At 43.9% G+C, this 27,439-nt stretch overlaps 3 protein-coding genes across 8 annotated transcripts in view; 2 read left to right on the top strand and 1 right to left on the bottom strand.

Moving 5' to 3' along the window:
• The window catches only part of LOC109403484 (echinoderm microtubule-associated protein-like CG42247), a 226,217-nt gene extending 223,683 nt beyond the window's left edge, over positions 1-2,534 (bottom strand). Inside the window, exon 1 of the mRNA XM_062844208.1 lies at positions 2,277-2,534. Within this exon, the coding sequence (XP_062700192.1) occupies positions 2,277-2,522 (246 nt within the window). The 5' untranslated portion in view covers positions 2,523-2,534. The remainder of the gene's footprint in view (positions 1-2,276) is intronic.
• A 4,776-nt stretch (positions 2,535-7,310) lies between these two features.
• On the top strand, positions 7,311-8,454 carry LOC109433642 (uncharacterized). Its single transcript, XM_019710097.3, has 2 exons — positions 7,311-7,836; positions 8,041-8,454. Exons 1-2 carry the CDS (start codon positions 7,690-7,692, stop codon positions 8,422-8,424), a joined length of 531 nt encoding a protein of 176 aa, XP_019565642.2. The 5' UTR covers positions 7,311-7,689; the 3' UTR covers positions 8,425-8,454.
• A 1,568-nt stretch (positions 8,455-10,022) lies between these two features.
• LOC109433652 (amyloid-beta A4 precursor protein-binding family A member 2) overlaps positions 10,023-27,439 on the top strand; it is a 31,017-nt gene continuing 13,600 nt past the window's right edge. For 3 of the 6 annotated variants that reach the window (XM_062844194.1, XM_062844192.1, XM_062844190.1), the window contains exons 1-2: positions 10,025-10,332; positions 21,852-22,881. In XM_062844194.1, the coding sequence (XP_062700178.1) occupies positions 22,075-22,881 (807 nt within the window). In that variant the 5' untranslated portion in view covers positions 10,025-10,332; positions 21,852-22,074. Of the gene's footprint in view, positions 10,333-21,851; positions 22,882-27,439 lie in introns of all 6 variants that reach the window. The other 3 variants (XM_062844191.1, XM_062844193.1, XM_062844195.1) reach the window with 3 other exon arrangements.

The following is a 27,439-nucleotide window of genomic DNA, read 5'->3' as shown; positions in this document are numbered from 1 at the left end:
TCCCCATCAAGGTACCCGTTTTAAAAAGTACTTAAGAATCGTGGATAAAAATCAACAGTGTCTCATATTGAATCAATCCATTTCATTTAATTTCTAATCAAGTTTTTAATACTCATCTTGAACTAGTTCCGTATCTAATCTGTCAACTGCCTTATCCGCATTTAGAAGCCATCATATTGTCTATCCGGTTTGAATCAATCAATGACATTCAATCAAAAATTGCAGTTTTCTTGGTCCACAAGTGTCGCAACTGTTTCGCATCTAGTGCGCTGTGTTGCTGACAACAACGGCAAGGATGCGCACTACTTTTGACATGATTAAAAAACGTCGCGAGTTGGGTCGCGTCGCGACTTGATTGTGCGAAGTCCGGTTTGGTGGAAGCCCGACAATATTAAAAAAATATTCATTGCCGATTCACGCGACTATTTCCGACGCGACGTCAGCAATGACATTCGATTGATTCCGTTGCTGACAACATGGCGGAAGTATATCCGATATGGCGATATGTAATCGAGTTAGCCATTGAAAATAGTTGTTGTAGGTGGTAGGCGACAGAAGAAAATAAATATTCAGACGACCAAAGCAAATCAATACCTAGCTGTTCGCTTGGAGGTCAATCGCTGCTGGTTGCTGGTTGCTGCAACAAGCAGCAATGGAAGCGAAGAGAAAGGAACCTCCAAAAGACGACTGACCATTTCCTCCGCGCGAGAATAATGCTTCCAAATCAACGGTTACTTGGATGGATTGGCGGACGTTCGTTGCTACCCAATTTGAGCGAGTTTTGTTTTCGATGATGATGGAACGCGGTAGGCGTGGGGGGTGATAAAGCTTCTCGTGAGGACCTTGCCGGCTAGGGCTACCGCACCGCCGCCTTCGACACCAAAACTGTCGCTCACGACGCGGCAAGGCAAGCTAGAGCGAAACTATCGAAAATAGGAATAATTGTCACAAGGCTGAAGGAATTCCCACTAAAATTACGATTTAGTTAGCCTTCGCACAGCGAGGGCTTTCGAAGAAGAGAGAAAAGAGTTTTGGACTGATTCGTTCTATAGGACGTAGCCTTTTTGTGAGGAGAAGAGGGGTTGGTTTGATGCACGAGCGACCTTTCGTGGCCAGTGAAGTGTCTACAAGTGGGTGGTTATAACTATATAATAAAGTTGCGGTTATAGGAACGTTAATTTTGTTTATTTGACTTGTCTGGCTGATTTGTCGTACAGCGTGGCAAAATGATGTTCCTGCTTGATCAATGGCCACCCTAATGTGGAGATAAACAACAACAGCACATAAAGTCAAATGAACATGAACTAGCTCCGAAGTAATGGTCTAGAAATTCTTTTATAGTCAATTAACCTCAGCCTGCTACTGCCAATCCTATATAATGATGATAAAACTAAACCAACTCTACTCAAGGTCCATAATTTTATGTCACACAAGATTTAATAAAGAAACATAAAGCGCCACTTACTCCACGCCAAATTATTCAATTTGCGCGAAACACGAATTGCTTTGTTCTCACACAGCCTACTTTTCATCCGCTACTGACTGAACCGAAGACGTTGTGACATTTGCGTGAAACTATGTGATAAGTTTTTCATCATGTGGCACAAAAAGAAAATCCGAGTCTCGCCTACTTGATGCGACGAGACCTTCAATTCGGTGGGTCTAGTCGCCATCGCGCTCACACCCATGCTGAAAAAAAAAACAGTTCTGCAACGTTCAAACATGGCAAATTTTCCCGTCCGTCGTTGACTAATAGGTTTTTAACGTCGGAACCGGACATCGGATCCTTGCGCGGTCTGTCGTGTGTATGTTAGAAGGAAATTAATTTTAATAGCCCCTTCCACTAACCGCCATGTTGGAAAAGTGCCATTTGTCGCAGCATGATATCAATCCAAGAGGTTGACCTAGTTTTTAACAAGCTAGCGTACCCGACTAAGACCGACGGGAAGATAAAACCCCCTTGATAATGGTGGTAGTGACACGAACAAACTTATGACGCCAACAGGCTGGCCACGTGTTCGAACAGGGGAACTGCACTTGGAGGAGGCGGTACCAAACCTTACCACGAACCGAACGTAAACAAACAAGGAAGAAGCGACCACACTAGCTGGCCACACTGTGATACTCTCGCAATTGCTTCCGCATTTACACAGCCACTTCCTCCCCTTCGTCGTGAGAACGAACCTCGTACCTCGTAAAATATTAACATGAAAAAGGGGAAGTCGTTTCGCGCTGTTTCCGCCCTAGGAAACTCGTTAAAACTATGAGTTACTTACCCTAACCTCACACCAGCTGTCACGCGGGGCCAGCAGTTGTATCTTCAGCAGGACCGATTCGCTTTGGGGAGTTTTCCGCACCAACACCACGGCGGACTGTTCTTCTTCTTTGGGAATCGACGGAACCGAGCGATGATGTCGCCGATTTGGAATCACGAAAAACGCTTCATCACTGCTGGTGGTGCTATCCGGTGGCAGCACTGTCACGGCACTGTTGTTGAAATTGTCCCGCACTATGCTGAACATGGTTTGCGTGGAATCACCTGAAAATAATTGCCTTCATTAACTTGGGTAATTTGCAAATCAAAGTCAAGATGATTGAATTGAATTCAGGACACGAAAAAATGATTTGGCAACATTGTCCAACTGTCATTACCATGACAAGCGTGTTAGAATTTGGAGCAAACTGATCAAAGTAGCACGTGATTGAGTGTTGAAGCCAAGGAAAACAACGATTCTGGTCGACCAGTGTCATCGGCTATTAACATCAACGCAAAACCACTAGTCATTCAAATGGCGACATTGAAAACGTAGGTACAGGAACATTCGAATTGACCGCGATAATGTCAACACAGTTGTTTCTGCTTCCTCCCACCTCAGAAATCACGTGTCGTTACATCCCAAACAAGCAAGGACATCCCCTATTAGGTGACTGTGCGTTGTTTTCGCGTCCTTCACGTGTTAGTCCACTCGTGCCCGAAGGTGGCCAGAACCCTGGCGACCGAACCACATCACCAATTCGATCGATCTTAGTAGGCCCGCCCGTCCGTTCGGATGTATTTAGGCTATTTAGGTGGTAGGTATGAGCCATCAGCCAACGCACAAGGTTAATCAGCTGGTGCGAGTTTGTGGGCCCCAACCAATCAGTAGGCCTTGATTTTGTTTCCCATGTTCGAAACTAACGTACGTGCCTACCAATCAGAACGGAATGGTGAAAATATTTATGATAAACAGCTGATTGTGCTTTGGAGGCTAACGGCAATAATGGCCGATAGATTTGGAGCTCGCGCAAGGCCAACGACATGGTAACAGACATTGATTACAACAAGGCAGTGTTTAATTCTGCCTCCATGTTTCTATTTTTTTTCGAATTTTAGTTTAATCAAACTTCACAGAAGTTAAAGAGGCTTTCCACAGAAGCTATGAACCTTCTGACAGAGCTTGTGAAGCTTCTCACAGAAGCTTGTAAGGCTTCTCATAGAAGCTTGTAAAGCATCTCACAAAAGCTTATGAAGCTTCTCACAGAAGCTTGTGAAGCTTCTCACAGAATCTTGTGAAGCTTCTCACAGAAGCTTGTGAAGCTTCTCACTGAGGCTTGTGAAGATTTTCACAAAAGCTTGTCACATGACTTGTCAAGCTTACCACCAGAAGCTTGTGAAGCTTCCCACCAGAAGCTTGTGAAGCTTCTCACCAGAAGCTTGTGAAGCTTCTCACCAGAAGCTTGTGAAGCTTCTCACCAGAAGCTTGTGAAGCTTCTCACCAGAAGCTTGTGAAGCTTCTCACAGAAGCTTGTAAAGCTTCTCATCAGAAGCTTGTAAAGCTTCCCATCAGAAGCTTGTAAAACTTCTCACCAGAAGCTTGTGAAGCTTCTCACCAGAAGCTTGTGAAGCTTCTCACCAGAAGCTTGTGAAGCTTCTCACCAGAAGCTTGTGAAGCTTCTCACCAGAAGCTTGTGAAGCTTCTCACCAGAAGCTTGTGAAGCTTCTCACCAGAAGCTTGTGAAGCTTCTCACCAGAAGCTTGTGAAGCTTCTCACCAGAAGCTTGTGAAGCTTCTCACCAGAAGCTTGTGAAGCTTCTCACCAGAAGCTTGTGAAGCTTCTCACTAGAAGCTTGTGAAGCTTCTCACCAGAAGCTTGTGAAGCTTCTCACCAGAAGCTTGTGGAAGCTTCTCACAGAAGCTTGTGGAAGCTTCTCACAGAAGCTTGTGGAAGCTTCTCACAGAAGCTTGTGGAAGCTTCTCACAGAAGCTTGTGGAAGCTTCTCACAGAAGCTTGTGGAAGCTTCTCACAGAAGCTTGGGGAAGCTTCTCACACAAGCTTGTGGAAGCTTCTCACACAAGCTTGTGGAAGCTTCTCACAGAAGCTTGTGGAAGCTTCTCACAGAAGCTTGTGGAAGCTTCTCACAGAAGCTTGTGGAAGCTTCTCACAGAAGCTTGTGGAAGCTTCTCACAGAAGCTTGTGGAAGCTTCTCACAGAAGCTTGTGGAAGCTTCTCACAGAAGCTTGTGGAAGCTTCTCACAGAAGCTTGTGGAAGCTTCTCACAGAAGCTTGTGGAAGCTTCTCACAGAAGCTTGTGGAAGCTTCTCACAGAAGCTTGTGGAAGCTTCTCACAGAAGCTTGTGGAAGCTTCTCACAGAAGCTTGTGGAAGCTTCTCACAGAAGCTTGTGGAAGCTTCTCACAGAAGCTTGTGGAAGCTTCTCACAGAAGCTTGCAAAGCTTCTCACAGAAGCTTGCAAAGCTTCTCACAAAAGCATGCAAAGCTTCTCCAGAAGCTTGGAAAGCTTCTCACCAGAAGCTTGGAAAGCTTCTCACAGAAGCTTGGAAAGCTTCCCACCAGAAGCTTGGAAAGATTCTCACCAGAAGTTTGGAAAGCTTCTCACCAGAAGTTTGGAAAGCTTCTCACCAGAAACTTGGAAAGCTTCTCACCAGCAACTTGGAAAGCTTCTCACCAGAAGCTTGGAAAGCTTCTCACCAGAAGCTTGGAAAGCTTCTCACCAGAAACTTGGAAAGCTTCTCACCAGAAGCGTGGAAAGCTTCTCACCAGAAGCTTGGAAAGCTTCTCACAGAAGCTTGGAAAGCTTTTCACAGAAGCTTGGAAAGCTTCTCACAGAAGCTTGCAAAGCTTCTCACAAAAGCATGCAAAGCTTCTCCAGAAGCTTGGAAAGCTTCTCACCAGAAGCTTGGAAAGCTTCTCACAGAAGCTTGGAAAGCTTCCCACCAGAAGCTTTGAAAGATTCTCACCAGAAGTTTGGAAAGCTTCTCACCAGAAGTTTGGAAAGCTTCTCACCAGAAACTTGGAAAGCTTCTCACAGAAGCTTGGAAAGCTTCCCACCAGAAGCTTGGAAAGATTCTCACCAGAAGTTTGGAAAGCTTCTCACCAGCAACTTGGAAAGCTTCTCACAGAAGCTTGGAAAGCTTCTCACCAGAAGCGTGGAAAGCTTCTCACCAGAAGCTTGGAAAGCTTCTCACAGAAGCTTGGAAAGCTTTTCACAGAAGCTTGGAAAGCTTCTCACAGAAGCTTGGAAAAATTCTCACAGAAGCTTGGAAAGCTTCTCACAGAAGCTTGGAAAGCTTCTCACAGAAGCTTGGAAAGCTTCTCACAGAAGCTTGGAAAGCTTCTCACAGAAGCTTGGAAAGCTTCTCACAGAAGCTTGGAAAGCTTCTCGCAGAAGCTTGGAAAGCTTCTCACCGAAGCTTCGAAAGCTTCCCACCGAAGCTTGGAAAGCCTCTCACCAGAAGCTTGGAAAGCTTCTCACCAGAAGCTTGGAAAGCTTCTCACCAGAAGCTTGGAAAGCTTCTCACCAGAAGCTTGGAAAGCTTCTCACCAGAAGCTTGGAAAGCTTCTCACCAGAAGCTTGGAAAGCTTCTCACCAGAAGCTTGGAAAGCTTCTCACCAAGAAGCTTGGAAAGCTTCTCACCAGAAGCTTGGAAAGCTTCTCACCAGAAGCTTGGAAAGCTTCTCGCCAGAATCACCAGAAGCTTGGAAAGCTTCTCACAGAAGCTTAATTAAAGACTAATAACATTTATTAGTCAAATTGACTAGAAGAAGCTCTAAGATTCATCATAGAACTGAAATAAAAAGTATTAGATTTTATTACAGTTCTCAAAACCTTTACAAGACTAATTGGTCATCAGAATGTTACTTGGGTGTGAAGCTTCTCGCAGAAGCTATGTAAGCTTTTCACCTGAGGCATGAAACTTCCTATAAGAAGCTTGAATATCTTTTCTTTATTTTTCTGTGTTATTGGATAGTTAGCATTACTTACCCAGTTACCGTGACGACCTTGCCGATGATTGCTGCGCTCAGTTGCTAAAGTAAGTACATAAAACCCAACAAAAATGACACCGTTTTCACATAAACTCACTTACTGGACAATGTTTTAAGATAGGTAGGTAAAAATCTAATACAAATTCAAGAAACCACACCGCCGTAGCCTTCTCATACTGCAGTAGTAACTGAGCAATTTTGGAACTGAGTGGCCACAAAAAATGGCACCAGCCTCGGTCCCAACCACCGAAAAAATCTTAATCATATGCGCATTAATCCGTCTATCCCGCAGCACTTTGGTTGACCCTGTCGAGAGGGTTGGTCACCATCAGTACCAGTTCACCTCCTTTTATCGGTTCAGAGACCTTGATGGTGACTGTAATGACATTATGTACTCAACTACCTAGTCATCGCCTGCTGCTTGGTCTGACTGTGTTGAAGCAAGGTCGCTGATTTGCCATAAATTTGAATTTCGGAAAATGGTTGCTTGACCCAGTTTCTTTGAGCAAATTTTGACAGTGTCATTCGGAGCGAGCGGTAATTACAAAATGAATCCAACAAAAGAACATCGTTTATGATCAGAGTAAGCTTATGGTTAATTTCTAAGCCCATGACAAAGTGCCTCCGAAATCCGAAGTGCACTGCTGCTTGGAAACTGTCGCACACACGCAGTCGGCATTTGTAATCGTCCGTCGTCGTAGTAACACGCGCTCGCAACGCCTGCTTCGATTTGCGTGTCCACCGATAATAATACCATATTAGAGCAAAAAAAGCGTACCTGTACAGAACGGGCGCGCGAGAATAAAAGATGTGTATGTCCGATAATTAGATGAATTAATTAGGAGAAATTCCGAGCTTCGGAACCATTGGGCGCACCACCGTCGGCACGTAGCCGTAGCCCGCAAGTCACATACCCTTAATACATACAATACCGATGTGGACCGTCTAAGCTCTATATTAAATTTTGTCCCACAATGGCCAAACAGCTGGAAATTTGCTTCTGAGGTCGCCGTAAATTGCCATTTTTGCGGTTTTCTCATCGAGTAATTCTCTATGAATACGCATTGCTCCGATGGCCGTCTTATTCGCCGGTGACGTCTGTGGGATTACCTTGAAACCAATTTGGGTGATAGCTCGGTAAATTCAGCTGAGCCCTTCGTAATGCATCCTTGAAACCTATTCCGAGTCGAATCAGAATTAGATCTAATTTCCTGTGACTAATGCACAGCCGCACGCCAACGCCTACTGTTGTAAACCAATTTTTTTCGCGTGTATCGGAAATCAGATGGCGACCTTAGACCGGAAACTTGCACCAATCGGACGCCATAAATCTAGCTCACGGCGGCTCAATCAGGGTAACCGCTTGCAGCATCTCGACTTTCAGTTCCAACTGTTCAGCGGACGAGTGAATTGTGAAATCCAATATGGCACCGTCTTTCATATTGAAAGGGATAGTTTTCGTGCTGTCATGTGTCATCACCCGAGCAGTGGCAATCGTCACACTGGATAAGGAGGCCATGGCTGCTCATGAATGCGCAGCGGATACTGCGATGGTAGTTCCAAATTTTAAGGTACGATAACGATACCAAGAACATCTCATAAACACTTCGGAAGCTTCTCATAGAAGATTTTGAAGCTTCTCATAGAAGCCTGTGAATCCTCTCACAAGGCTATGGAATATTTCATAGAAGCATGACAAGCTTCTCACAGAAACTCATGAAGCTTCTCGCGAAAGCTTGCAAATCATCTCACAAATCCCCATAACCCCTTTCCAGGCCAACTGGTTCAAAGCGATGGAGTACTGCCACTACTTGGGCCGTAACCTGGTGATGGTCGGATCGGCCGAGAAGCAAGCCATCGTTGCCAAGGTAATCGAAGGGACCGACAAGGCCGGTGACAATTCGTTCTGGATCGGTGGCAGTGATCTGGCCGAGCTGGGTAACTTCCACTGGCACTCGATGGGAACGCGCATCGTGTGGTCCAACTGGAACGAACTGGTAGATGCCCCGACGGCCCGAGATACCCATCGGAAGGACGACCGGTGTGTGCTGTTGAACAACCTGAACGACGAGGCGTCACCGGATGGGTTCAAGTGGATGGCGGTGAACTGCTGGGATGAGTACTACTTTGTGTGTGAGAGGCCGATTTTTGACAAGTGACGTGGGAATTTTGTCAAAATCAAGAGGAAAATCACTCGAAGCATATGTAAATGAAATAAAAAAACGATATTAAATTTGTATTTCGCTTCAGTGAGAGGCTTCACAGCTTCTGGGAGAAGCTTCACAGCTTCTGTGAGAAGCTTCTCAGCTTCTGGGAGAATCCTCACAAGCTTCTGTAAGAAGCTTCACAGCTTCTGTGAGAAGCTTCACAGCTTCTGTGAGAAGCTTCACAGCTTCTGTGAGAAGCTTCACAGCTTCTGTGAGAAGCTTCACAGCTTCTGTGAGAAGCTTCACAGCTTCTGTGAGAAGCTTCACAGCTTCTGTGAGAAGCTTCACAAGCTTCTGTGAGAAGCTTCACAAGCTTCTGTGAGAAGCTTCACAAGCTTCTGTGAGAAGCTTCACAAGCTTCTGTGAGAAGCTTCACAAGCTTCTGTGAGAAGCTTCACAAGCTTCTGTGAGAAGCTTCACAAGCTTCTGTGAGAAGCTTCACAAGCTTCTGTGAGAAGCTTCGCAAGCTTCTGTGAGAAGCTTCACAAGCTTCTGTGAGAAGCTTCACAAGCTTCTGGTGAGAAGCTTCACAAGCTTCTGGTGAGAAGCTTCACAAGCTTCTGGTGAGAAGCTTCACAAGCTTCTGGTGAGAAGCTTCACAAGCTTCTGGTGAGAAGCTTCACAAGCTTCTGGTGAGAAGCTTCACAAGCTTCTGGTGAGAAGCTTCACAAGCTTCTGGTGAGAAGCTTCACAAGCTTCTGGTGAGAAACTTCACAAGCTTCTGGTGAGAAGCTTCACAAGCTTCTGGTGAGAAGCTTCACAAGCTTCTGGTGAGAAGCTTCCCCAAGTAACACACTTGTCACCGAAGAGTCACGGCGGCGCAGGTTTTTGTTGCGCAGAAGTCACTGTGACTTACTTCTAACAAATAAACACTCACTTGCTAGAAGTAAGTCACAGTGACTTTTGCGCAACATAAACCTGCGCCGCCGTGACTCTTCGGTGACAAGTGTGTTACTTGGGTTCACAAGCTTTTGGTGAGAAGCTTCACAAGCTTCTGGTGAGAAGCTTCACAAGCTTCTGGTGAGAAGCTTCACAAGCTTCTGGTGAGAAGCTTCACAAGCTTCTGGTGAGAAGCTTCACAAGCTTCTGGTGAGAAGCTTCACAAGCTTCTGTGAGAAGCTTCACAGCTCCACAGCTTCTAGTGAGAAGTTTCACAGCTACTAGTGAGAAGCTTCACAGTCTTCTATGGGAAGCAAGCTTCTGTGAGAGGTTGGACATGCTTTAGTGAAAATCTTCCTAAGTTTTTGTGTGATGCTGTACAAACTTCTATGAGATCTATGAGCCGCGCTTCAAGCTTCTGTGAACCGAGCTGTGAACAGCTTTACAGCTTCTGTGAGAAGCTCCACAAGCTTCTGCGTGGGAGTTTGAGCTTACAACTTTCTATGAGCAGCTTCACATCTTTTATGTGAAAAGCTTCACTGCTGTCAGTGAACAAAATTGCTCTCCAAATTGTTTAACAGTGAACCACTGTGCACTGCGGCTTGCGACATCTGTCTAAAATCCCGTCCCCAGCAACACGCAAACCAAAAAATCCGCCCGTCATTTCGATTTGTTTTCCTCCTCCTGGCTCTCGGTCATCCAGCAGCCAGCCAGTCAGTTTTGTTCGCAGTTTGTTGGCCGTCCGTCAGTGAAACAAGGAGCAGAGCAGAAACAGCCAGGAAACGCAAAGCAGAGAAAGATTGATTGTGCGAGAGGTGGTTGTGTGTGGTGAACGAACTTTTGTGCGGTGGACAGTGTTTCTGATAACGCAGCATAGGAAAAGTGCATCGGAATTCGGAATCGGCCACGGCTGGCAATTGGAACAGAACAGAACGATGCTTCCGGCGGGGGACCAGCGAGAATCGGAATCCTACGTCGAAGGTGAGTGTGAGTGCGGAGTTGGGTTTTGTTCGCAGTTCGTCGTCGTGATAAATTATTGATTTTTCCTCGGCAGCAGGATTTTTGTGTGAAGAATGAAAACTTGGTGCGGAAAAAATAGTGCCGTGGTTGGAAAATCGGAAGCTTGTGATGGAAATCGTGAAATCGGCGTCACTCCGGCAGCAATCGCATACTTGGACTAATTAGAAACGCATTCGGGTGCAGTTTCGAGCCGATCGGGCTGAGTGGAGAAAACACTGTTTTACTGAATCTTCATCCCTTCGGGGCTAGTGACAGCCCATGATGGTCAGGGTCGCGAGGGGAGAAAAGGTGCAGTACCTACTCTTTATTCATGCCTCGGCGACAGAATACTGTAATTATTCTATAATCGAACCGCGGTGATGATTGCATACATCATAGCGGTATTAGATCATTCGTGCCTCCCATAGACGAATGCAGATCGAAGTAGTCATCTCGCTCGGCTCTTCCATCTGCCTGGCCTATAGCCTACTTTGATGGGGGTTATTAGAGCTTCATTGTGCATCGCAATAGTTTGTGCAATGTTCCAAGGCATTCAATCCTGAAACAAGTGAGAACAGAGTAGTTCTTTTGTTTTTGAAATCTTTTCTTTTCCTAAAACAAGATGTCATCCCTTTAAACAGCTTGGTTGAAACTTATTTTGTAAACTGCGCTTACTCAGTCCCAGTGATTGCTATGAAAGTCACGTTCCTTGATGGTGATTGAAGAATGCGTTTTGAATTTGTATGCGCCTATGCCTAAATTTGTTCGGTATGATGGAAACATGAATTTGGAAGTGTGCAGTTGATTCAATGGCTTAGTATCACAATTTGATAAGCTTACTTAAAGTGAAAATATTATAGTTATTTTGCCAAATATGTACAGTGTATCAAACAATTGTCCGTACAGCAATTTTTTGGTCAAAATAATTTTTCATTCAAATGTTCATAACTTTTTTATACGTCAATCAAAAACGCTGAAATTTTGACCAATCATGAATCATATATTAAAGCTCCATTGGTAAAATTTTGAGCGAGATCGAATAAGCTTTCTGGAAGTTATAGAACTTTTAGAAAAATTTATAAGATTTTTGAACACATTTTTAAAACATTATATCTCAGTATGTACTCGATGAAACTTTTTCATTTTTTTTTGTGTTACAGCTGATACCTAAGGCTTTCATATGCAGCTACTTTAGAGGTTTTATATTCACTACAAAAAATATGAAAAATGTGCTTATGGAGTTGACGATGTTTAAAAATTGACCATATTCTGCACATATAATTTGCCAAACGTTTTACACCAATAAAAGTGCATTAACTGAATGAAAAATACATAGGACCTTCTTTGCATATGTAGCTTAGTAGGTCCTGTATAAAAATATTACATTAAGAGAGTTTAAAAACGTTGAAAACACTTGGCACTTTTTTTGATCAAAATATGATAAATTTCCAAATGACACTGTGAACATATACAGATTTTTCATATTTTTTATAGTGAATATAAAACCTCAAATGAAGCTGCATATGAAAGCCTTTGGTATAAGCTGTATCAGAAAAAAAAAAATGAAAAAGTTTCATCGAGTACATACTGAGATATAATGTTTTAAAAATGTGTTCAAAAATCTTATACGTTTTACTTAAAGTTCTATAACTTTTAGAAAACTTATTCGATCTCACTCAAAATTTTACCAATGGAGCTTTGATATATAATTCATGTTTTATCAAAATTTCAGCGTATTTAATTTATGTATAAAAAAGTTATGATCATTTGAATGAAAATTTATTTTGACCCAAAAATTGCTGTACGGACAATTGTTTGATACACTGTATATCAAAAGGGGTCTTCAGTTAGCCCCCCTGGCCAAGTTCGCAGCCCTAGCTAAGTTCGCAGGGGTTGACGGTATTAAAGTGAAGGAGTTTAATTTTGATTATTGTAATGTAGTGTTCTTTAGTGAAACATATCACCTTTTTGACACTTTAATGCGCCTCCAACGGTTCATCACGAACCGGCTGCTGCAGATGGAGTATGGCTGATTATATGCATCAGACATGCTCGATAAACACGGAGGAACCGCCGGGGCTTAGTAGAGTCTATTCCCAAGCAATAGTTCCAAGTCGGTTGGATTTGATAAGGTTTTGATGATCGTTACAAATCCTAATAAAAGAATTATAGGATTTGTGACAGGTTTTGGAACCTTTTACAGCCAGCTGACTTCAAAGTTTTGTTTGGGCTCTATTTCCCACGTTTCTTGGTTGATTTTGATTAGTAATTTATTAATGTCAGAGTCGCTTTTTCGAATTTTTACAATGTTAATTGGTCATATTTTTTTTAAATAAAGCAATAAAAATCGACCGAAGAATCAATAGTGGGAAGGAGATTTGCAGCACTTAATTGTGCTGATAGATTCGAAGCTAACGTGCGAACACTTGAACGCATTGTTGACGTCAATGCGTTCGACGTGACATTTCGGACAAAAACTGACTGCTTTTTATTAACTGAACAACGTTACTTGTGTATGACCAGGTTGACATTTCTAGGCTACGCTTGAGAAAATGACATGGTTTATCTAGGTAGGACCGATAGGACAATTGAACGAATTTGAATATTTTTCATAGTATTCGTAGCGGAATGAAAGTTGACATGAAATCTTCATTGTTTTAAAATTTTATTGCAATCAACTGACCAACTTGGCGTATTTTTGTTTATCTCTTAGATGGTATTATGACGACAACAGAAAAATATCAGAAGTTCAGTTACATGTTTCTGTGGGTTTTGGACCGATGACAATTTAAGGATACAAGAGATGAACACAGAGAAGTAGAAAACGATTAGCGAAAACAAGAAAACAATTTGAAACAGGATCAACTATATTTTAACATACAGGGTTCGATTGATTCGAAGAAAAAAAAACGAACATACGACAACTGATTTAACGAGAAGTAAAACATATTGAACCATACCACAAAATCAAACAAGAAGACAAACACAAACCTTGTGATCATAACACTACCATAGGCAAATCCTGACTGACTGACTGATTAATTGAAAACTTTTCAATCTTCTACCGTAACTTTCTGAGTCAGTTGCAACAGTGTCTTAATGGATATCATTTTCCACGTACGGCTGGCAAACTGCTTCTGAAAGATTACGTACTCTTTTCTATCTTCGGGTCTAGTGTAGAGGTTTCAACTCTATTCAGAGTGCAGCTAGAAACCTAGCAAAAAAAAGGGGTCTTCAGTTAGCCCAGTGTTTAAGGCTATGGATCGCCAATCCGGAGCCGGCGGGTTCGATTCCCGTTCCGATCGGAAAAATTTTCTCGATTCTCTGGGCATAATGTATTATCATTGTACTTGCCACACAACGTACAAATTCATGCAATGGCAGGCAAAGAAAACCCTTCAACTAATAGCTGTGGAAGTGCTCTGAAAACACTAAGTTGAAGAGAGGCTGGCCAAGTTCCAATGCGAATGTCGAGCCATTAAACGAAGAAGAAGAAGGGTGAAAGTGGTTTCGACTTATTATTTTTTTTACTTAACTATTTTTGTTTTATTGTAATTATAATTGAATTTATGTATTAATCATACGTAAACCACAGACAAACAGACGTAACAGCTTGAACGATTTTCAAGGAAATCCATCGCCCAGGTAACACTACCATCACCTGGTGGAAAAGTTGCACGAATCACTGTGTTGTGTCATATCGTCAACAGAAGGCGCTAGTGTGAAACGTCAAACGCACAGAAAAACGATGCGCGCGCCTCTGGTCGTGAAATCCACAACTATAAAAATTTAAAATGATCGTTAAAAGCGTGGTCGATGGAAGTTTCGCAAGTGTTACGTCTGTTTGTCTGTGCGTAAACCATCTTTTACATTTATCGGATCAATTCTTACGAGTTGTTAATAAGGTTCGACAATTAAGAGCAATCACGAGTATTAGCGTATTAGGCCGTTAGTGCACATCAGGAGCAAATATTTGTCTAAAATTAAACTAATGCTCAAACATCTTATTATTATTATTATTATTATTATTATTAATTTTTAATTAAGAATTGTTTGACCCCATAATTTTTTTATTATTTTCAAACTGATGTTGTTTCTTGAGTTCTTTCCTTGTCAAATATTTGACCCTGTGTACACAGAGAAACAGACGTAACACTTAGAACAAATTATATTAAAAATCATCGTCACGGAATCGTAATCGCCCAATGCTAATCATGCCGTGTTTGGACAAGCCACCACTAGATGGCGGTAGTGAGTAAACGTCAAACAGGAGCAAAAACGATGCCAGCGCAGCAACTGGTAAATTGTCCAACTACCGAATATTTGAATCAACCGATAAAAAGGTAATCGATGGGAAGCGAGAAGAGTGTGACGTCTATTTCTCTGTGCTGTGTACTTCAGACTGTTAGTAAAGACATGTCTGGTTGTAAACAGGTTTGATCAAGGAATGATTTATTTACAGTGTAACAAATTCATGGCTTACTTCAATTCAACATCCCCCCTTTAGCTATAATTTATTCACTCCTAAGGATGCCTTCGCTTCCAACATCTTTGGGCAGGTACAGCTTTTGTAAGGATATCCGCTAATTGATCACTTGATGCGACATGCTTCAATGGATCACTAAAATAACTAAAACGACCGCTATGAAATGAACAGATAGCGCCACCGTAGCCTTGTGTGTTTGACGTAACTCGACTGCTGTCACTGTGTTACCGTCCATATACGGTGGCGCTTTTGTTTTGATGCGGTGATTAGCGGAAAAGTCGGCTTCAATGATCCATTGTATATTGTCGGGCCGCCACCAAACCGGACTTCGCACAATCAAGTCGCGACGCGACCCAACTCACAACGTTTTTTAATCATATCAAAAGTAGTGCGCATCCTTCCCGTTGTTGTCAGCAACACAGCGCACTAGATGCGAAACAGTTGCGACACTTGTGTACCAAGAAAATGTCAATGTTTGATTGAATGTCGGTCTTGATTCCAACCGGATAGACAATAGTTTTCTGCTCAATCTGCTCTCGCACAAAGTGATGCCTTCTATCTATATGCCCACTTCTAGGGGAATATCCCATCTTCTTCTCCGCTAGACTAATTGCACTTCGATTGTCACAGTTGACCTGGATTGGTATTGGGATTCCGTCAAGTTCAGCGATAAACCCTCTCCACCAAAGTGTTTGCTGAGTCACAGACGAAAGCGCCATATAGCTTCAGTGGTCGAGAGCGCAACAGTAGGCTGCTTGCGTGAACTCCAAGCCACGGCTCCTCCGTTCTTCAGAAACACGTATCCACTTTTTCGTCCCTTCCAGTGCTGCGGTCCAGTGGGATTCTTCAGGATCTTCACAGAAACTACTCAGCAAGTTATTACAGCATGGCAAATGTCTGGTCTGGAACATCGGGCTAGGAACTGCAGGCTTCCGATCAACTGACGATATGGCATTTTCTTCGGCTTGTCACGTTCTGCTTCCGTTTTTGGTTTCATTTGGCTGGTTAGCTTTTGATTGGGGCCCAAAGCAGTTTGTACGGGATTGCATCCTACCATCTTGAATTTCTCCAACAATTCGTTTATGTAACGCTCTTGATCAATGGCTATCATACGAAGGTATGATAGATCCTTTCGTAATCTTGATTGCCAGAACTTGCTCAGCCTCTCCTAAATCTTTCATCCGGAATTTCCTCGCAAGATCTCGTTTTACAGCTTCGATTATTCCAGTATTGTTTGAAAATATCAAAAAATCGTCCACGTATATCAGAACTTGATCTCCATGGATTCGATAATACACACAGGTGTCGAACTTTGAACGCTTTAGACCCATCTTCTTCAATTCGCCGCAGTGGCGGTTCCCTAACCTCAAATCTACCTGTGCACCAAGTATAAATACTTGAATTTTTAAATCGAATTTGCTTGTAATAATTAGAACATTACGAGAATTTCTATTTCTATTTTGATCATGAATTCCCTGCAATTGCAAGTTTTAGGGTCGGTGCAAAGGTAAAAGTGAGATTACGCGACGCCACTGATTCGCCGTCTAGCTTGAGATTCCAAACGCGGATGTCCTGTTTCAATACATAAAGCTCCTTTCACAACATGCAAACTCGATTCGTTCCATCCTCAAATCGCTCCGATTGTTGCATGTAAATTTGTAAAGTCGCTTTGTAAGAACAGTAACCGCGTCCATCTGTTGAATTGACATGTCAACTCCACAGCCTTGGCCGATAGGTACCGGATTGTTGAATAACGGACGACTGGTGAATACGTCTCGGTATAATCCACTCATTCGATTTGAGAACAGCCTTTAATAACCAGTCTTGCCTTGAAACGTTCGATCGACATCGGTCTTTGGAACTGTCATGTGAAGGGGTAAGCCTTTGAGGGAAAGAACTGCAGGTTACCTCATAATCGAAATACTTGCCTGGGTGTTGGCGCTCCCTCTCGCTGCGTCTTACCATACGTTCTATCGGTGGCACTGAAATTTGCGGAGGGAGCGCAGTGCTGCTAGCTGGCTCCACAACGGTTGTTTCCAGTTCATCAACGGTCGACACATAGCCATCTACGCTTCCATCTTCACTTTCGTCGTCTCGATGAATCGCTTCTTCAACATTCGGGGTTGAATCCTCTACACGTTCAGTCAACAGCTTCAACTGTTTCTCCTTAACCGCGATCGCTACTGCTTACATCTTCATCGGTGATGATCACATCCCTATAAAAATCTTACCAGTCTGCAGGTCGATAGCTCTTGGAATTTGCCGCATAACCAACGAACAAGCATACTTGAGATTTCTTATCCCATCGCCTGGTCTTCGGTACGTAGAATGCCATCGCATTCGCGCCGAACGCGCGCAGGTGTGACAAATCCGGTCGTACTTGAGTGAACTTCTCCTTTGGCGTAACCTAGGGGCAAGACACTGTGAAATCCGGAGTAACTCTGAGCAATCCTGAGTAACTCTTTTTGGTTGAATCCATTCAGAAACATCTCTACGAAGCGGGAAATCAGGCAAGACTGCTCGATTTTTCACTGGTATCAGACAACACTTCGGGAAAACCAGAGTGATCCAGAGCAATCCAGAGTAATTCTGAGCAACACTTCGATAACAGAGTTACTCTCACTGTATCTGTCTTGCCCCTAGGGCGTAACGGTGACTTCTTTGGTGGGTGACCTATTCATAAGGTAAACTGCAGTACTGACAGCTTCTACCCAAAACCGTTTGGTCAATGCCGCGTCGAACAACAAAACCCTATAGGCTCGCTCCACTATCGATCGGTTCATCATTTCTGCTAAACCATTTTGTTCTGGATTGTAGGGTACCGTTGTCTCGTGGGCAATACCGCTTTCCCGGACGTAGCGCTCGAAATTCGTTCCTATATACTCCTTTCCATTGTCGGTTCTTAATCGCTTCAGTTTCTTATCGGTTTGTGTCTCAACGAAAGCTTTGAAATCTTGAAAGGTAGCCAGGACTTCTTTCTTCGACTTCAAAAAATATACAAATGTCTTCCTGCTAGCATCATCAATGAACGTATTAGAAAGTATTAGCTTCCTCCAATCGATATCGTCTCCATAAGGCCGCAAAGATAAGAGTGGACCAACTCCAATACTTTTGTCGCTCTTCTCCCTTTCGATTTGAATGGTAGACGCTGATGTTTTTCTTCAATACATGGAACGCACGGATTACTTGGAGGCTTTTCATTGCTGTAGTCCACGTCAGTCATCATGGTTCGTCAACGCTTCATGTTGCCGAGGTTCATGTGATCAAGCCGCCTGTGCCATAACTGCATTGCTTCTCCGTTACTTGCCGCACACGCCGTTGCCAAGTTCACCATCTCCAGCTTGTAAAGTCCGTTTGTTTCCGATCCCACTCCAACCAATTCATTCGTCTGAACGTTGAACACCTTGCATTCATCGCTTGTGAAGACTACTTCATGGCCCTTCTTGCAAATCTGGCTTACCGATAATGAGTTTACGGCCAAATCCGGACCACAAAGAACATCCTAAAGCGAAACTTCACATGAACTACCTTCAACTGCAGCTTCCAGCATAACGTTTCCAACAGCAGCTACAGGAACTTCAGCATTGTTGGCCACATTGATAGCTTGCGACGTTTCTCTGCCAGATAACGGCACATGTGAACAGTGGCTCCAGAGTCAAAAATTCAACGTCCTCCGTCCTTCGAACGATTCACACTGGCAGTGAAGGCAGCATTCCTCGGGTTCTTCTTACGATGTGGTCCAGTGCCCTGATCTTCGTTCACGCTTCTCTGACTGCATTCCGACGCAAAATGTCCTGTCCGTTTGCACTTGAAGCACTTGACGCTTGACACGTACCTAGATAACCTAATCGTTGACGGTAATAACGAAGAGATGATTGAAGCTTTGGCGCATGTACTATCAAGAAGTTTCAAAGTAAGCAGCATAGGCGTGAGGTATTACCTTGGAATCGAAATTGAGCGTGACAAAGATGGAGATTTCTTCATCCACCAGAAGAAATACATTACTAAAGTGGTAAATTCGTCTGAACTAGGAGAGGCAAAAGTATCGGTCATTCCATTGGATACTGGATTAGGAAAACAAGATGCAGAAGCAGAAGAAGGATTACTACCTCACAACCATCAATATCAAAGGCTTGTGGGTCAGTAACTCTACATTTCGGTAAATACCAGACCGGATATCTCTGCCTCAGTGTCAATCATAAGTCGGAAAACCCCTACCAAGAGTGACTGGAATGAGCTGAAAAGAATTGTTTGATACCTAAGGGAACAATCGATCTGAAACTACGCCTCAGAAACCGGAAAGACCAAACAGGACTTTGCGACTTCGTGGATGCAGAATGCAGAAGCAACCGGAAATCCAACAGTCGGAGGAACTGCCGGAAACAATCATGCGTTGCATTGTCCACCGAGGAAGCACTTCCGTCACAAGAAGCACTAAAGTTACTAAAGGACCTGGAAGAATGTAAAACAGAAATCGTTATGTTTGATGATAACCAAAGTTTGCATATGTTGGATACGAAATAATACAGTAATCGGAAAAAAATACGCTTGCTACTCAGGAAGCTGGATACTCTTTTGCATAGCCATTACACCAATTCCTTAGGCTGGAGCTTCCAAAAGGCGTGACGTTTGAAGACATAGTAAAGACTCTGGAAAAAATCTTAGAAATCAAATCTCCACGTTCCTGAAAAAAATCAGTGTCTCCAGTTGGTCAAGTGCGAATCTGAAGATACGGTAGACCTGTAAACCGAACCTGTGAAGATTTTAAATTCCAAGATCTTCCCTGAACCATTTCTAGTACCTCATTTTCGTCAGTGGGCTGAAAGCCTCAATATACGTCTTTGTACGAAACAGACTTCTTTCGATTATGGAACACGAAAAGCCTACAGGCTTTATAAAGCATCAGCCACTCCAGTCGTTAATTGATGAGTATCAACGTCTCATCGACCTGAAGGAAGACTGAATCAACATCGAGCAGCAATCCCGTTCGAAGTCAGCAGTTCATACCTTCATGAACTCCAGACTCTGAGTACGACGGTTCATGAGCGGTACGTAGACAGTATTCTTCCCAAGCACCCCAGGGAGTACATGTTGGACGAAACCGTTGGCAAGCTCTAGAAACTGTTTGGCCGTCGGAAATCAATTTTTCATGCTAGGTATCAGTGTTTGCTGTATTTCAAGAACGAAGCAGACGATTTTAACTCGTACTCAGCAGAGGTGAACAAGCACTACGTGGCGTTCCAGCTGTCGAAGCTATCCAGCGACCAGTTCAAGGCTCTTCAATTCATCTGCGGTCTACAGGCACCTCGTGATGTCGTCTGTGAGCTGCACCGATCGCTATATGGACTCAAGCAAAGCTCTCGTTGATGGAACAACAAGCTGGACGACCTTCTTCTGAAATTACACGTTCCCAGTACAGACTACTGTCTGTATACCAGGATCGACGATCGAAGGGAGGTATATATCATCATCTACGTAGACGATATGCTCATCGCTGGTGATAGGATGGACCTGGTGAAGGAGATCAATCGTGCCCTTTCCAAAAAGCTTCATATTATGGACTGTGGCATATTGACTCGTTCTGGGCTGGATCTAGATCCGTTTGGTTCGGTTATTGCGAGTCGGGGTCAGCTCTAACTCGGGTTTTAAAACCGAAAACGACATAAATTGTAGAGAGGCAGGCCAAGCTCCAGAAGAAGAAAGAAGAACAACCTGTGACCCAGATCCAGAGAGACAATTTCGTTCCAGAAAGCTATCAGCTTGATTACGATATCTTCTAAAAGGGGAGATGTAGCAGAGCAGTAAGGTATCGGAAGGCCGGCTCCAGAGGCACGTTATCCTCCAATTGGGACATTTGTGCCATAGCAGTAAGACTATGCTAACGTGAGGTTTTGAAGATTTTTTTTCCTTTTCGTTCGTTGTTGCACCTCCAAAGAAGAAGCACCTATATGAACTCTTCTTACTAACAGTAATCTTTTTGTAATCTGAAGTCTACAATAAGAATAATGCTGCAGAGCTTGATTATTTGTAGTTCGAAGGCTGCGACCGTAAAAAGGATTGTTGAAATGCAGGCATTGTTGGACGCTTAGGTAGCGTCGAATCTTCTGGTACGAGTTTGATCGGCTGTAGCAAGTAGAATAGGCATAATGTTTTGAGAGAAAATTTATCATATGCAATAAACTTTCGATTCATTCTTTGTCCATCCATCGAAGAAGTGTTCACGGACATTTCAATATCTACTGAGTTACTATTATTACTTCTAGTATCACCTAGTCATATCAAGTTTTCTATCGTTTAGTATGAATAGATGCAAAGTATTATCAATTTTTCGCCGGATATATCAGAATTAGAACTTCAGGAATCAGTGGCGACGTTACACCAAGAAGAATAACTTTATCTACTTGGTGATAGTTGTAGGAATATTTGAATGTGTGCTACATCATATTTTTATAAATTACCCCAAGATTCTAGAAAAAGGTATAATTATCCGATAGCCAACTTTGAGCTGTTATATCCCCGGATTCAATGAACCGAATGCAATGAAATTTTGATCATTTATGACTTATATAATGAACTTTGAAAAAGTTATGGCGGTTTCATTTATTCTATGTTTTTTTAGTAAAAAAAATCAAATTAAGTAAACTGTTTTTCAAAGTTCATTATATAAGTCATAAATGAACAAAATTTCATTGCATTCGGTTCATCGAATCCGGAGATATAACAGCTCAAAGTTGGCTATCGGATAATTATACCTTTTTCTAGAACCTTTATAACTTCGTGAAGAATAGCCCGATCTTTCCCAAATTTTGACCACTGATACAAGACTAGTTGATGAACTTACAGTAAAAATTTGAGAATATTTGATGCCCTTTTCGGAAAGTTACAGCTAGTTGAACATTTTTTGAAATGTGAAAATTTTACCTATCCCAGTTATTTTGAGTATCCCCTGTACCTAGTTCCCTTTATAAATAATTTTTCAAACATAAATTCTGATTTGTTCCTTTTTCCCTTTCAGCTCTATCCGACAAATTCCGGCTATTATGAATTGGCTGCCGTTTGACCGCAATCGCAGAGATTATCTACCAAATAAGAGAATCAACAACAGCATTAACCAAACGCTTTGTTAATCTTCAGCAATTGAGCAAGACTGATTTACGTTAAATACACACTCATCCACACTCACCCTTTGGAGCACTCCTCAGCAAGAGCACCAGCAAAGCATAACTAGCACAGCCGCAATGTCCTTCTCCAATGGCACCCAGCAGCTCAAGTCGTCCGCTTCCGGAGGCACCGGCACCAACAACGGAGGAAACGCTCCTCCACCGGCGCGTCAGCAGCCGCTGAACCCGCCGGGTCGACCCCAAAGCTACAGCTACAGTCGCGACTCCGATCGACTCCTGTGGGAAATGCGTCCGGCCAACCGTACGCCGAACACCACCCCGGTCAGTACGGTGCTCAACTCGCCGGACCTGACCGATCTGGACACGAAGCTTCGCTATCAGCACAGCACCCTGATGCAGCACCACCAGATCAAAGTGGGCCGGAGCCCCGTGGGAAGCGGCGGGAACAACGATAGCAATAACTCCACCAATCCGTCGAGTCCGACGATGGTCCACGGCGGGTCGCGCCATCCGCCGGAAGCGGCCTTTTCCTCATTCTCGCTGCTTTCCGACGGGGAGATGGTCGTGTTTGATGACATCGATACCGGGACGACCACGATGCGCAACTGGCGGATGGGTGGCGATCGGGACATTCTGGGCAGTTCACCGGTGCCTTCCGAGGACGAAGACGGGGAGGGGGACGAAGAAGAGGACAATAGCTGTGCTTCCGGCGGTGGAGGACGGGATGACGAGAGGAATTACTACGATGTGGACAGTACGAAGATTCAGCGGATCATCGGCGGTCTGACGATTGCGGAGTACGAAGGATCGCCGCGGAGGTTTGGAGTTGTGGATCGTGATGAGGGGGGAGATGGGAGTGGAGGTGGCGGAGGTTTTGGTGGTGGTGGACGACCGCTTGGGATGGCGAGGCCCGGATTTCCAAAGGTAGGTTTTTTCGGTTATTGGAAATTGTGTGTCGAATGCAATGAAACTTTGTAAATATCATCAAACAGTTTAGATTTTCCACAGACCTTTCCAATGGACACTTTAATGTATGGGTCTGGTGAAGTGATCCTTTTTTCCGTGCTACTCGTGGGATTCCAATATAAGCTTGATACACATATAGTTAGTAGCGGTAGTGGTGAGGTTAACCCCTTCGCAAGAAATTCATTAGCTAAGTCAAGGACGTCTTGTACGTACCAAGCCTTCGGGACATTCTGATGTCGGTTAAGAAGTTAGCAAAGGCAGGTATCGAAGTCGTGTTCATCAATAAGGTGGCAACGTTGAAACGTAATGGAAACACTATTGCGACAGCCTATCTACGAGGAAATCTATACGAGCTTGAAATTAGAATCCCGGAGACCTGTGCAGTTCAGACGCAATAAATCTGTGGCACCGACGATTAAGTCTTTTATTAGAAAACGAAACGAAAGTGATTGTGCGAGAAGATTTGGCCAACTAAACCTCAAACTCGAGAAGCTCAAGAGAAACGAGAAGAATCCATTCGAATGTCTTTGGACCTTGCTTTGGGCCGATAGAGCTTGCGGGCCGTAGAATGGCTGCCGTTGTTTTGTCAGCTTCATCGACGCCTATTCGCAAGTTTGTTTTTTAATTTAGAAAATACGAGGCGATGGTGACAGCAATTTTCGGAACTTCGATATCGAAGTTGACCGTCCATCAGAAACGTGAATACTGCTCCGAAAACCGTACGTTTTATAAGGAAAAAAGTATCCAAATATCCTCGATTCGAAGGTACAGATACATTTTTACTGAAAAGAAGTCCTACAGCTGCGCTCTCGAAGATTCGCACCCCGGCGAAAAGATGGACAAATCGATAGCCAAACCTCGAGAAGCTGAATCCAAGGGATTGGCTTGGATCTCGAATCAGCTACGCAAGAAATTAGATGCAAAAAGTTGGGAAGTGGTAAAATAGATATCGCCTATAGGATACAAATGCTCAATATGCACCAGATGTGAAATTTTATGGAACAAGTTACCCGTATGCATCGAATCACGGCAAATTAGAAGATATTCCTTTGATGATATTGATATCGCCCGATTAAGAGGCGAAAGGCGAAGATAAATCCGTCACCGTTGAGGAGAACCAACGTACTGGATCTGTCCTGGAGAATGACAGCCAAGCTAAAGCACAAGATAGCAAATCCGATGACGAACTACCCACCGCGCTTCCTTTCGCATCATGAATAGTATAGAAATTCTGATAAATCGTCCACGAGGCGCAGCGAACGGGAGCGTCCGGGTATGTTACTGGATTATTTAACTGGTTTAGAAGCAACCTTTTCAAGGTGCTGTCTCTGATATCCCGAAGTATACTTGATACATATATACAATGATCGTGACCGTTGGATGAATGCTGTGAACGACGAGCTAAAATCGATGGAGTCTAGTCTCGTGTAGCAACCGATTCCACGACCCGAATTGACACCTTTGAAATCCAAATGGGTGTTCCGGTTGAAGGAGAACGAAGATGGTCAAGCGTTGCCGCACATAGCAAGAGTATTCGTGAAAGGTGCCGGATGAAGCCAAATCAGCACCAGGAACCATTTGCAAACTGTAGAAATCAATGTATGGACCCCAGCAATCTTCACGGTGCTGGATTGGAAAATTCAATGCGTTGTTGCTGAAACTTAGATGTTCCAGGTCAAAGAGAGATTATTGCCTGTACAGTAGACGTTCGATAAGTGCAACATGTTTACGTTTCACTTACCGAATGAAATTCGATAACTGCAACAACTGACAGACGTCGCATAACTGTCAGTTGCTGCAGAATGCAACCAATGTGCATACGAAAAACATCGCATTGCAACAAGAGTGCATCGCGAAAAACATCGCATCGCTGTTGACATTTCATTTTGACGGATAGCGGTGCGATAACTGCAAAATTGTTGCACTTAGCGGACTTGCAGTTAAAAAGCATTGCAGTTAAAGCGTTTGCACCGAGCGAACGTCTACGTCCACAAGCAATGATGATCAAATTTACTTGGTGCCGTATGTGGATGATCTACTAATCGTTGGCAGAAACATCCGAACTATTGAAAAGCAGAACCAACAATTATCCCATGAATGTTAAATGTCGGACTGTGATGAGGCAAGATTCTTCCTGTGCATGAAGATGGACTACGACCGCAGAAGAGGGATTCTGAAGCTGTCTCAAGAGAACAACACTAGGAAGACTCTGAACAAATTCAATATGACGGACTTCAATACTACGAAAACTCCTATGGAAAAAAGACTGCAATTAAGTGGATCCGTAAACAACTCAGGAACCCATTAGAGAACTACTTGGAAGCATGATGTACTAGATGCTTTGTGTTCAGCCTGGCCTCTGTTACCTGTGCTATTTACCTAGGCCGCTACCAGCAGAATCCGGTGTACCATCATTGATAGGCGAGGCTCTGTTCAAGTACTTGAACCTCTACAAGCTTGCTGTACAAACGCAATGAGTCCTCGTCACCTCTGACAGGATTTGTGGATGGAGATTGAGCATCCGATCAAGAGGACCCAAAATCTTAACGCTGCTGTCAGTAAATCGGTTTGGTTGGACGGACTCCTGGAAGATTTAAACTGTAACTCGAGAAGAGAATCAATCCCAATATTCAAGGACAATCCTGGATCGTATCGAACTTGCACAGAACGTGAAATCGACACAGATCAAGGATATTAATTTTAAACTTCATTTTCTTAGAGATCCAGTCCACGTTATGGCTGGAACCGTAAAGATCGTCCTAATTGGAACTACCGATCAAGAAGCTGATCACGAAGTCACTGGACAATGTACCATTCCAAGATTTGCGATGAAGACTTGGAGTAACCGCTTGAGAGGGAGTGTTCCCGAAAGAAAAGCGCAAGAAGCTGGCCCCCACTGCTAAGGAGCTCGTTTTCGTAGGCTACTCACTAGAGCGCAAAGCCTTCCGGTTTTTGGATAGATCCACGAAGAAGTAGGAGCTGATGGGGCTAACCGGAAGCAGAAACCACTCGTGAGGCCAGTATTTGAATTGATACAGAAGAAGAGCGATTCCGTCGTCGAAGTACGTGAAGAGCCAGAAATACAAGAAGGTTCCGGAAGCGATGCGTTCAACGAACCGGAAGCAGAGGCGGAAGAAATTGACAGCTCCACCTCCGAGGAAGATTTTGAAAGTTGCAGTGACAGTGACGCCGAGCACAGTATTGAAGGCCTCATTGAAACGGCCCACCGTGAAAGCGAACCGAGGAGGTCCGAACGAGTCACTAAGGGCATTCCACCGGAACGTTTCGATCAGATGACCGGTGTGACCAAACATTTCGTCAGTGAACCTCGATCATTCGAAGAAGCGATCCAGCGACCGGAAAAAGCCATTTGGCAGACGGCGCTGGAGGAGGAGATTACAGCCCTTGCAGAGAACCAGACGAGGGAACTGGTGCAGCTTCCTCCTGGCAGAAAGGCCATTGGCTGCAAATGGACTTTTAAACAGAAGGAGGACGAGAACGGCCAAATAGTGCGGCACAAAGCGAGGTTGGTCGCACAAGGGTTCTCTCAACGCTATGGTACAGAGTACGACGAGGTGTTTGGAATGCAAAAATGGATGGCATTTTCAAACAGATGGGATTCGAGCCCGGCAAAGCGGATATGTGCCTCTACGTGCGAAGAAACAAGGACGGTAAGATGTGCTTCATAGTGATATACGTAGACGATATGGTCGTATTCTGCCACTCAGAGCAGGAGTTCGAGAAGATTCGAGTCAAGTTGGGGAAACATTTCAAGCTGTACTCCCTAGGAGACCTTTGTCGGTTCCTCGGAATCCACATCGAAAAAGTCGACGGGCACTACACCATGTGCCAAGAAAGCTACATCGAGAAGCTGCTGGGAAGATTTGGACACGGATATGCAAAACCCTCGAAGGTACCGCTTGACTTGACGCTAGATAAAACAAAATAAGGAGACAGCCCAGCCAACGAAAACCGCGGCCGGACATCAGCGTCGGGACTTCTCTACTACGCAGGAAGGTCTCGAACCCCACCGATCGTGACTGGACCGAAGCTAAACGTATGCTGAGGTACTTAATAGGGACGAAAAACTTGCGGCTCCATCTAGGCGGCGGATTTGAAGGCCTCGAATGCTTTGTCGATGCGGACTGAGCCGGCAACGAAAGCGACCGAAAATCGAATTCTGGCCAAATCATCAAGTTCGGCGGCGGCGTAGTCAGCTGGGCCACACGGAAACAGAACTGCGTTGCCCTCTCTTCCACTGAGGCCGAGTTCGTAGCCCTGTCGGAAGGCTGCCAGGAAGTACTGTGTGGATGAAGAAGCTCCTCAAGGATCTGGCAGAGGACAACGCGGAACCCACAGTCGTATGGGAGGACATTCAGGAGTGTCAGCACAACTGTGTTGACAACAAATAAAGTTATTAACACGATTTACTCCAGTGTAGCTACAGCACACAAACCAATGCAAACTGAAGATAAATATAGTTAGTTCGTACGCGTTTCTTCCAGACAACAGACGT

The sequence above is a fragment of the Aedes albopictus genome, chromosome 1, assembly GCF_035046485.1.
Source record: "Aedes albopictus strain Foshan chromosome 1, AalbF5, whole genome shotgun sequence".
NCBI lineage: Eukaryota > Metazoa > Arthropoda > Insecta > Diptera > Culicidae > Aedes > Aedes albopictus.
The sequence above is the reverse complement of the archived record's forward strand: the minus strand, read 5'-3'. Positions and strand labels throughout refer to the sequence as shown.

Excerpts from the sequence above, each read along its gene's own strand:
- LOC109433642 (XM_019710097.3), top strand. The coding sequence starts at position 7,690 with ATGGCACCGTCTTTCATATTGAAAGGGATAGTTTTCGTGCTGTCATGT. Across the intron at positions 7,837-8,040 it reads TGGTAGTTCCAAATTTTAAG|GCCAACTGGTTCAAAGCGAT; the intron begins GTACGATAACGA and ends ACCCCTTTCCAG.